At 44.9% G+C, this 12,277-nt stretch overlaps 1 protein-coding gene across 1 annotated transcript; it reads right to left on the bottom strand.

Annotated features, from left to right (window-relative positions):
• Positions 1 to 10,363: 10,363 nt before the first annotated feature.
• LOC140104669 (olfactory receptor 1G1-like) lies at positions 10,364 to 11,320 on the bottom strand. Its single transcript, XM_072128305.1, has one exon. The coding sequence runs from the start codon at positions 11,318 to 11,320 to the stop codon at positions 10,364 to 10,366; it is 957 nt and encodes a 318-aa protein (XP_071984406.1).
• Between the last annotated feature and the right edge of the window lie 957 nt (positions 11,321 to 12,277).

A 12,277-nucleotide genomic window follows, 5' to 3' on the forward strand; every position in this document is an offset into this window, starting at 1 on the left:
ATTAGCAACCTCCATTGTGAATTCAGTGGAAGGTGCCACCTACCTAGAATCAGTAAAAATCTGAATTTGCAACATAACATCGTGACTGGAGCTTACAAATTCATTATGCTTTAAGGGATTGGCCTCTCCCCAGAGCCCCTGTGTAATCCATTCCTTTTAGTGAGCAGCAGATGTCCTATTTTCTCTAGAATCAGTAGTTAAAGGTTCAAGCTAATTTTTGCCATCTGCTATAACCAATGGCAGATCTTCGTAAAAGCGGCATGTGGACCCGCCCCCACCCAAACCCAGGCCCTATATGAATGTTCGCCCAGAGCCGGATCATCATTGTGGCTCTTGGAGCACCAGCCCCGGGCCTCCGAATCCGGATTTATTGGTTGGGGGCCCCCGAGGCTTGGCGCTCCAATAGCACCAATGATTAGGCTCCTGCTAGGGCTCCTGGCAGGCCCTGACCTTTGGAAGCGGCCTCTGTCTGGACAGGAAGCTCATGCCCGTCACTGTATAGTGCTCAATGCTCGAGCACTATTACTGCAGGTGAAGCCTCGTTGAACCTGGATGCGCGGCCGCGTGATACAGTGTGGTCAGTTGTGGTGTGAGGGGTATATATGATATATGTGGGAGTACAGTGGGGTCAGTTGTGGTGTGAGGGGTATATATGATATATGTGGGGTACAGTGCGGTCAGTTGTGGTGTGAGTGGTATATATGATATATGTGGGGGCACAGTGTGGGCAGTTGTGGTGTGAGAGGTATATATGATATATGTGGGGTACAGTGTGGTCAGTAGTGGTGTGAGGGGTATATATGATATATGTGGGGGCACAGTGAGTACAGTAGTGGTGTGAGGGGTATATATGATATATGTGGGGGTACAGTGTGGATAGTTGTGGTGTGAGGGGTATATATGATATATGTGGGGGCACAGTGTGGTCAGTTGTGGTGTGAGGGGTATATATGATATATGTGGGGGCACAGTGTGGTCAGTTGTGGTGTGAGGGATATATATGATATATGTGGGGGTACAGTGTAGTCAGTTGTGGTGTGAGGGGTATATATGATATATGTGGGGGTACAGTGTGGTCAGTTGTGGTGTGAGGGGTATATATGATATATGTGGGAGTACAGTGGGGTCAGTTGTGGTGTGAGGGGTATATATGATATATGTGGGGGCACAGTGTGGTCAGATGTGGTGTGAGGGTATATATGATATATGTGGGGTACAGTGTGGTCAGTTGTGGTGTGAGGGGTATATATGATATATGTGGGGGTACAGTGTGGTCAGTTGTGGTGTGAAGAGTATATATGATATATGTGGAGGCACAGTGTGGTCAGTTGTGGTGTGAAGAGTATATATGATATATGTGTGGTACAGTGTGGTCAGTTGTGGTGTGAGGGGTATATATGATATATGTGGGGGCACAGTGTGGTCAGTTGTGGTGTGAAGAGTATATATGATATATGTGGAGGCACAGTGTGATCAGTTGTGGTGTGAGGGGTATATATATGATATATGTGTGGTACAGTGTGGACAGTTGTGGTGTGAGGGGTATATATGATACATGTGGGGGCACAGTGTGGTCAGTTGTGGTGTGAGGGGTATATATGATATATGTGTGGTACAGAGTGGACAGTTGTGGTGTGAGGGGTATATATGATGTATGTGGGCGTACAGTGTGGTCAGTTGTGGTGTGAGGTGTATGTATGATATATGTGGGGGCACAGTGTGGACAGTTGTGGTGTGAGGGGTATATATGATGTATGTGGGCGTACAGTGTGGTCAGTTTTGGTGTGAGGGATATATATGATATATGTGGGGGTACAGTGTGGTCAGTTGTGGTGTGAGGGGTATATATGATATATGTGGGAGTACAGTGGGGTCAGTTGTGGTGTGAGGGGTATATATGATATATGTGGGGGAACAGTGTGGTCAGTTGTGGTGTGAAGAGTATATATGATATATGTGGGGGCACAGTGTGGTCAGTTGTGGTGTGAGAGGTATATATGATGTATGTGGAGGCACAGTGTGGTCAGTAGTGGTGTGAGGGGTATATATGATATATGTTGGGGCACAGTGTGGACAGTTGTGGTGTGAGGTGTATATATGATATATGTGGGGGCACAGTGTGGAAAGTTGTGGTGTGAGGAGTATATATGATATTTGTGGGGGGGCACAGTGTGGTCAGTTGTGTGAGGGGTATATATGATATATGTGGGGGTACAGTGTGGTCAGTTGTGGTGTGAGGTGTATATATGATATATGTGGAGTACAGTGTGGTCAGTTGTGGTGTGAGGGGTATATATGATATATGTGGGGGTACAGTGTGGTCAGTTGTGGTTTGAGGGATTTATATGATATATGTGGGGTACAGTGTGGTCAGTTGTGGTGTGAGGGGTATATATGATATATGTGGGAGTACAGTGGGGTCAGTTGTGGTGTGAGGGGTATATATGATATATGTGGGGGAACAGTGTGGTCAGTTGTGGTGTGAAGAGTATATATGATATATGTGGGGGCACAGTGTGGTCAGTTGTGGTGTGAGAGGTATATATGATGTATGTGGAGGCACAGTGTGGTCAGTAGTGGTGTGAGGGGTATATATGATATATGTTGGGGCACAGTGTGGACAGTTGTGGTGTGAGGTGTATATATGATATATGTGGGGGCACAGTGTGGAAAGTTGTGGTGTGAGGAGTATATATGATATTTGTGGGGGGGCACAGTGTGGTCAGTTGTGTGAGGGGTATATATGATATATGTGGGGGTACAGTGTGGTCAGTTGTGGTGTGAGGTGTATATATGATATATGTGGAGTACAGTGTGGTCAGTTGTGGTGTGAGGGGTATATATGATATATGTGGGGGTACAGTGTGGTCAGTTGTGGTTTGAGGGATTTATATGATATATGTGGGGTACAGTGTGGTCAGTTGTGGTGTGAGAGGTATATCCTTCCTCTAGCATAGCTCCCAACCGTCCCGATTTTGCCGGGAAAGTTTTTCTTACCTCTGCCCCGCGTCACGGGCAGCTATGAGATTGTCACAGATTTTCCCCCCAGGTCCCTCTGCTGTGTCCGCATAGTAAATACTTTGAAAGCCAGAACTGATAGTACAGAATAGCTTCTACAGACATCGGGCAGGCAATCCTTTTCAGAGAAGTGTCGGGCTTAGCGGAGAGCAGGGACCACGTCATCAGGTTCAGATCTCTGTCCATATATGGTCACTGCATCTCCTAGGGTTCCCCAGAGCAGACATCGGGCAGGGACCACGTCATCAGGTCAGATCAGCATCTGTCCATATATGGTCACTGCATCTCCTAGGCTTCCCCAGAGCACACATCGGGCAGGGAATCCTTTTCAGAGAAGTGTCGGGCTTAGCGCAGAGCAGGGACCACGTCATCAGCTTCAGATCAGTATCTGTCCATATATGGTCTCCTAGGGCCTCCCCAGACACAAGCTATTTATTTAATTCAATTAAATAAAGCTTTGCCCAGGCAGAGATTCAAACCTGGGACCCTCTGCACTGTCTAACTGAGCTATAATCCCAGTGATACAGAGCTGAGGATTTCTGGTAACTAAGAAGTCTTATCTGCCAATGTTACACTGTGACACAGACTAATGCACTGATAGAGAGGGATCTTCTCAGAGATTATTATTGTAATTATTGAGACTATTATTATTATTATAAATTTTATTATTTTTATTATTATGGAGATGATTATTAATAATAGTAAAAATAATAATAATAATCAACTCAATAATAATAATAATAATAATAATCTCCATAATAATAATAATAGTCTCAATAATTACAATAATCTTTGAGAAGATCCCTCCCTATATACCAAGGCATTAAGTCTGTGTCACAGTGTAACAGTAGTCATAGTTCTTAGTTACCAAAATTCTACACCTTGATAATCACTGAGATTATAGCTCAGTTGGTTGGGGTGCTGTGACATTATTGTACATGGACACTGCGGGTTCTGGGTTCAAATCCCATCGAGGATAATTTTTTTTTTTTTTATTGAGATGATTTTTATTATTATAATATGGCTAAAATTTGGGGCGTGGCCAGGGAGTGATTGGGGTGTGGCTTAGGGGGATCGCCACCATTTTGTCCCTCTTTGCCTTTGACAAATGTTGGGACGTATGCTCTAGTGTTAGGGTCGCGACCGACCCGTTTTAGGTTTTTAATGCATACAAATTCTACATACATTTGTTTATTGCATCAAGACTTTTTGACTTTGTCAGGAACTTATTTTTAAACAAAATACAATAAATTGTAAAATGCTCTTATTAAAATTCGAACATTTGTGTTGTTGGGGTCAATTTCGACCCAGGTCTAATATAAGAGTAAAAAAACAATAATAAGTCCCAAAACTGAACTCAACACAATATAAACCAATAGCCCACAGCCCGCTCTGCCTCCAACAACTTCAGTTAGGGACATGTCCAGGCACATTTGGCCAAATCAGCTTACAGTTGGTACTTTGCAGAGTAGACATCTACAGGTTACACCATGCAACAATGAGGAGAAGCCAAGTTCTGGATTATATCTTGGATGATAATGAATCAGTGGACACACAGCAGCAAACTGACACAGATGAACAGGTTTCTGAGGAGGAAGAAGATGTGGAGTATCAACCCGGAAGACACGGACAGTTCTGATCAGTCTGATGAGGAGGTCACCGGTGCTGAAGCTGCTCCTGCTGAAAGATTCAAATCCAAAAGTGGCAAGATCATTTGGAGCTCAGTACCTCCAGATGTCCATGGCAGGGCAGATCCTGCAAATGTCATAAAAATTATCCCTGGGATCTCCAGGTTTGTTGTGACAAGAGTAAGGGGCATCAAGACATGTTTTGATCTGGTTATGGCATTGTCAATAAAAAAAAAGTCATGGTGGCTCATTTACTAAGGGTCCAAATCGCTCACTTTTGTCGGGTTTCCCAACGATTTCTTATTTGCGCCGAATTGCCCTGGGATTTTTGCGCACACGATCGAATTTTGGCACATCTGCACCGGCTTTCACACCACAGAAATCAGGGGGCGTGTTGTCGGAAAACCCGACAGATTCGGAAAAACAGCGGAATTTTAAAAATAATTTGTGTGGCAAGATGAAGCACTTACATGCACCAGGAAGAAGCAGGTGAACTACGGCGGACCGTGGCACAGCAGCGACACCTGGTGGATATCGGGCACACTACCTTAGTGAATCCCGGAAGACCCGAATCCCCGTCAGACAGTGCGCCACTGGATCTCGACAGGACCGGGTAAGTAAATGTGCCCCATTATTGCTATGACAAACCTTGAAGAAAAAAAAGTCCACGGCAACATGTGGAATGACCTTCATGATGACCTGGATGCCTTCTCCTTGCTGGAGTGTACAAATCCTGCAATGAGGCCACTGGGACGCATCGACAGGCAGGAATATTTTCCGGGCAACAATGTCACTTCAAAAGTTTCAAATGATATCAAGAGTCCTCAGATGTGACAACAGAGACACCAGAACAACATCTGACAAACTTGCTCCCATCAGGGATGTTTGGGAGAAATGGGTGCAGCTCCTTCCACTGATGTTCAACCCAGGGCCAGAGGTGACAGTAGACAAACGTTTTCTACCTTTCCGTGGAAAATGTCCCTTCCGGCAATAAATGCCAAATAAGCCAGGCAAATACGGCCTAAAAATCAGGGCAGCCTGTGATGCAAAAACTCGCTATGCATGGAATCTACAGATTTGCACAAAAAAACCCAAGTAAAACGCTTAGTCCTCGATATGACTACTGGACTGCAGGGTCACAACATTACTTGTGACAATTATTTTACCAGATTTGACCTTGGACAAGAACTTCTCAGGAATCCAGAATCATCCTGGACTATAATAATAACAAAGGAGGAGTGGACAACTTGGACATGCTGACTGCCACCTACACTTGCCAGCGAAGGACTAGGAGATGGCCAATGGTTGTATTTTCCAACATCCTTGATGTGTTAGCATACAATGCATTTGTGTTGTGGACCCATATTCACCAAGGATGAAATAAAAACAAGCAGAGGATGTTTCTCGAGGAACTAGGAAGATCCCTTGTCAAGGCGCATATTGACCAAAGGGAACGGGTGCCCAGAGACCCAACCGCTGCAGCCTTGGTCCGACAACTCCAGAGCTTAACAAGTGCTTCGCCCACACCCGCTGCAACACAACGAGCATCATCACCACCATCCTCCTCAACATCAACCACAACAGCCACAACCCCAGTGAGACCACCTGATTCCAAAAGGAAGAGGTGTCAGGTCTGCCCTAGCAATAAGGACAGAAAGACAAACACATCGTGCTCCGCCTGCAAAAGATACCTCTGCAAAGAACACACAAAAAGTGTCACTTTTTGCCAAACAGGCATCTAAATACTAGTACTTGATTTCTGTTGATTTGAGTTGCTTGATTGATTGTTGTTTGTTTGTTTGACCTAGAAAAGCTACTTTTTATTATTATTGCTATTAATTTTAATATAATTTTCATCTTTTATTTGTAAAGTAGTTAGATATGGGTCAAAATTGACCCGTAACACCATAGATGTTACTAGAGTTAATAACAATAATAAAAAAATTATATATATATATATATTTTTTACATTTAAAAAATGTGTTCTAAAACCCTTCAGTAATAGTCAGGTAATATAACAAACTTTTTAAAGTTTATATTATTCTCTTGAGGTTAATTTGACAATATTTTTATATTGAAAATAAAGGGTACGCTCTCAAATGAAATATTAAAATCAATCCTTCCATGAATGAGAAACCCTAACAAGAGGTAAGAAACAAATTCGATCATAAATAACTGTTTTTAGGGAATCCTAGAGGTGATTTAAGACACGGGTCAAAACCACCCGTTAACATAAGTAAGAGTAAAAGAAAGCTAACACTAGAGTAAGGATCTACCAGGGCAGGAGCTGGCTATATATAGGGGCAGGAGCTGGCTAAATACTGGAGCAGGAGCTGGCTATATACTGGGGCAGGTGCAGGCTATATACTGGGGCCGGTGAAGGCTATATACTGGTGCAGGCTATATACCAGGGCAAGAGCTGGCTATATACTGGGGCAGGAGCTGGCTATATACTGGGGCAGGAGCTGGCCATATAGTGGGGCAGGTGCAGGCTGTATATTGGGGCAGGAGCTGGCTATATACTGGGGCAGGTGCAGGCTATATACTGGGGCAGGTGCAGGATATACTGGGGAAGGTGCAGGCTATATACTGGCACAGGGGCACAGGTGCAGGCTATATACTGGGGAAGGTGCAGGCTATATACTGGGGAAGGTGCAGGCTATATACTGGGGCAGGTGCAGGCTATATACTGGGGAAGGTGCAGGCTATATACTGGGGCAGGTGCAAGCTATATACTGGGGAAGGTGCAGGCTATATACTGGAGAAGGTGAAGGCTATATACTGGGGCAGGTGCAAGCTATATACCAGGGCAAGAGCTGGCAATATACTGGGGCAGGTGCAGGCTATATACCATGGCAGGGTCAGGCTATATACTGGGGCAGGTGCAGGCTATATACTAGGGCAGGAGCTGGCTATATACTGGGGCAGGAGCTGGCTATATACTGGGACAGGTGCAGACTATATACTGGGGAAGGTGCAGGCTATATACTGCGGCAAGTGCAGCTATATACTGGGGCAGGTGCAGACTATATACCAGGGCAGGTGCAGGTTATGTACCAGGGCAGGAGCTAGCTATACAGTGGGGCAGTGCAGGCTATATTCTGGGGCAGGTGCAGGCTATATACCAGGGCAGGAGCTGGCTATATACTGGGGCAGGTGCAGGCTATATACAGGGGCAGCAGCTGGCTATATACGGGGGCAGGAGCTGGCTATATCGGGGGCAGCTGCCTAGCTATATACGGGGCAGGTGCAGGCTATATACGGGGGCAGTTACAGGCTATATATGGGGCCAGGGGCATATAGGGGTCAGGGGCATATATTAGGGGCATATGCTGGGTATATATGGAAGCTGCTTGGCTATATAAGGGGCAGGTGCAGGCTATATATGGGTGTAGGTGCAGGCTATATACAGGGTATATCAGGATATGGGGGCAAGGCGTTGGCGTTACAAGAGTGTCCATGATGATCCGGCTCCAGGCAGATCTTCATATAGGGCCTGGGTTTGGGTGGGGGCGGGTACATTTGGAATCCAAAGGCCTCCGGACACCCATACATGCCCCCTATATGAAGATCTGCCATTGGTTATAGCAGATGGCAAAAATGAGCTTGAACCTTTCACTACTGATTCTAGGGAAAATAGGACGTCTGCTGCTCACTAAAAGGAATGGATTACACAGGGGCTCTGGGGAGGGGCCAATCCCTTCAAGCATAAATAATTTGTAAGCTCCAGTCACACTGTTATGTTGCAAATTCTGATTTTCACTGTTTCTAAGTAGGTGGCACCTTCCACTGAATTCACTGTGGAGGTTGCTAATTTCCAGATCCTTGACATAGACATAGATTTTACCAATAATCTTTCCTGATCGTAATTCACATAATAAAAAGTCTTTCTTATATAAATAACCTGAATTTACTTCCAATCCAATTAATTATCAATGTAAATTCCCAGATACTTGTAGGATCTCCTCCCTCAATTATTACTGACAAAAAATCTGGTTGACTCCTCCCAGTTCTGATTTGCATTTCTTTCCTTTCACTAACATTTATAACTAATCTGTTCTCTTTACTCCAGTTTACAAAAAGATTAATTTAATTAAAATATTCAGCATTCCTGGACTTGTCTATTTTGCCGGCTGTGACTGTGTCATCAATGGATCTTTGTAGATGACACGTTCTCTTCATATAAGAAATGATATATTTCCTCGTCAATCAGAATCAGCAGGAAGTCAACACAAACAAGGTCACACAGACACATAAAAACAACCCCCTGATCTGTGGCACTCCCAACACCAGCCACCAATCAGGAGCTGCAGGGCCTCCATCCAATCACACGATGGGAAGCTTTCTACACTGGCCTTCACTCTTAGCTTCCACTAGGAGAGGTCCTTCAACCTTCCTTCACAAGAGCCAGGGGCTTCCAGAGACAAGGACCGGGCAGGCCAATCAGCAGGGCTCTGGTTGTCTTAGCTCAGGGGCACCAGGGTCAGACCCTTCCTAGCTTCAGCCACTCACAATAACACATGGCTAAGGGCAGTTTAGAAGGTGTAATCCATACACCAGAAGAGGTCCATCAACCTTCCTCCACAAGAGCCAGGGGCTTCCAGAGACAAGGACCGGGCAGGCCAGTCAGCAGGGCTCTGGTTGTCTTAGCTCAGTGGCACCAGGGTCAGACCCTTCCAAGCTTCAGCCACTCACAATAACACATGGCTAAGGGCAGTTTAGAAGGTGTAACCCATTCACCAGAAGAGGTCCATCAACCTTCCTCCACAAGAGCTAGGGGCTTCCAGAGACAAGGACCGGGCAGGCCAGTCAGCAGGGCTCTGGTTGTCTTAGCTCAGTGGCACCAGGGTCAGACCCTTCCTAGCTTCAGCCACTCACAATAACACATGGCTAAGGGCAGTTTAGAAGGTGTAACCCATTCACCAGAAGAGGTCCATCAACCTTCCTCCACAAGAGCCAGGGGCTTCCAGAGACAAGGACCGGGCTGGCCAGTCAGCAGGGCTCCAGTTGTCTTAGCTCAGGGGCACCAGGGTCAGACCCTTCCTAGCTTCAGCCTCTTACAATAACACATGGCTAAGCGCAGTTTAGTTCATGTAGAGTGAGAAGCTGTAACCAATTCACCAGAACATCTTTAAGGCCCCATGTAACACCATAGGACAGGCTCAGAAGACGATGCATAACACTATGGATTACTTATCCTGGGTCCGGAATTCTGGTTATGGGGTCTGCAAACAGGAATGATTTTGTGTTGCCCGCATTCTCCACCAAAGAAATTCAGAAATCTCCTAGACCTTCCTACGAGCAAAATTATCACTGCGAAGGTAAACCTTCCGGACATACCAGCGGTTTCAGATAGAAATCAGTTTTTATTGTCATACAAATTATCTTTTTGAGTGCACCAGGGGAGGAGCCTTATGTAAAGAATCGGCTCTGCGTCTTGCTGTATTGTACTGTCTGGTATCAACAGAAGAAAACATGAGGAGCAGCAGCAGCAGGCGGCATCTTACATGATAAATTACTGGGAAAGTTATGCATCAAAGGATGATAAAGTGTCCTGTGCTATGGGCTTTATTTTTACTTTTGGGGTAACTTGTATATATTTATTTTCATCCTGTGATTTTGTTTTCAAAATTAAACAATTCTACTAAAAGAAATCTCTCCTAAATACATGGTAACACCCCCCCCCCCAATACACATGGAACTATCCTTACTTCCTTCTATGGAAGAGGCCATCTCCTTGTAGCGGGGGCCGGATGCAGCCGGTGTACATATAACGCTCTCTGCAGTGCGGCCTTCAGGTCTTTACTCCTCAGGCTGTAGATTAAGGGGTTCATTAAGGGGGTGATCAGGGTGTAGATCACAGAGAACACTTGATTCAATGTTAGAAGATGACTTGTGTTAGGGACAAAGTAGATAAATGTTGCAGATGAATAGAATATGAGGACCACAGTCAGATGAGACGTACAGGTGGAGAAAGCTTTACTCTTCCCATCACTGGTGCGGATTCTGAGCACTGTCCTAAATATCATGACATAGGGGTAAAATGTAGTAACAAAGGCAACAATGGTGAGAGTACCACCTACACCCATTAAGACTAGCACATTGATTGTAGGATCAGTACAGGAAATCTGGAGCAAATGAGGCAAATCACAAAAGAAGCTTCGTATGAGTTTGCGACCACAGAAGGTCAATCTTTTTAAACATAAGGTGAAAGTGATGGAAGTAAAGAGACCACATGACCAAACAAAAGATATAAAATAAATGCAGGTGCTCCAAGACATGATTTGAGAATAATGGAGAGGGCGGCAGATGGCTACATACCGGTCACAGGACATGGAGGCCAACAAGAAAGACTCAGATGCTACAAAATAAACCACAAAAAACATCTGTGTTTTACATTCTGAGAGGGAGATGGACCAGTGTTGGGTGATGATGGCAAAGAGCAACCTAGGAGCAGTGACCGATGAGTAGGACATGTCCAAGAAAGCCAAGTTACCAAGAAAGAAATACATGGGTGTATGAAGATGAGCACAAGTAACAATTAGAAGGATGATGAGGAAGTTGGAGAAGACAGTCATCAGGTAGATGAGGAGGAAGCAGATTATGAGGATATAGTTGGTCTCCTGACTGTCAGATAGACTCATGAGAAGAACGCTGATGGATGTTTGGTTCATTATTAGTTTGGCATGAAAATATTATTATGTAATAATAGTAATGGTAAATAGATTAATAGAATTTCGTGGAATATGTGTGAACATCAATGATTGATGCAGCGTTCCTCACTTTATATCCCATCAGTTCTCCCTGGAGCAGAAGACACCAAAATCCCAAACCTCTGCTCCACTCGTCCCGAAATAATGTAATCAGGTCTCAAGACTCTAATTTTTATGTTTGTTTTTAGTATAACATTTTGTAGCCTAATATTAACCAGTGAAGATCCTCCATGCTTCTGTCTGTAGGATATATCTAGTAGACTAGTTATGTCCAGTGCTGTAGATAGAGGGTGACTGGCAGATCTTGCTATACCTTTGCTACCAAGAAAAAAAAAAGGAAAATTTCCTCTCCAAATGAAATTAGTAGGATCTCGCTGTGATCTTTCTCTACAGGCAGTGTTGTCTACTCAGGGAGAAAAGAAGAAATATGACCTAAATTCTGGGTCAAATCTTGGTGGATTCCATCTGGCAGATAAGGCATGGCAGTGGATTTCTACCCAGTATTTACCAGATTTTTCAGGAATTTCTTCTTGGTTAGGTGGACCTCCTATCTGATTGGTAGTATTATTATATTTGTGTATCTGTTTATATTGCTGTTAGTGTAGAAGATCCTTTCATTGGGGCACATTTATCAGGACCTCTGTGCCACGTCAGCTTATTTCTAGCACTTGCGATTATTTGCCCCAATCCGCCACCTTCACGCCAGAGGGGCGTGAAAGGGCGTGAAAGGGCGCAAAGGGGGGCGTTACTGTCCCCACGCCTGCGCGCTTGCTGCCGCCGCCTGCCTGGCGTAGGATAAACGCTGCGCAGCCGTCTACCCCGATACATCAAGAGGCAGAAGCCTCTTGAGGTATCCTGCTGTGAATATGCAGCGCCGGGGAAATCATACGCTGGCGCACGAGCGCCAAAGTATGATAA

The sequence above is a fragment of the Engystomops pustulosus genome, chromosome 10 (genome assembly GCF_040894005.1).
Source record: "Engystomops pustulosus chromosome 10, aEngPut4.maternal, whole genome shotgun sequence".
Classification (NCBI taxonomy): Eukaryota; Metazoa; Chordata; class Amphibia; order Anura; family Leptodactylidae; genus Engystomops; species Engystomops pustulosus.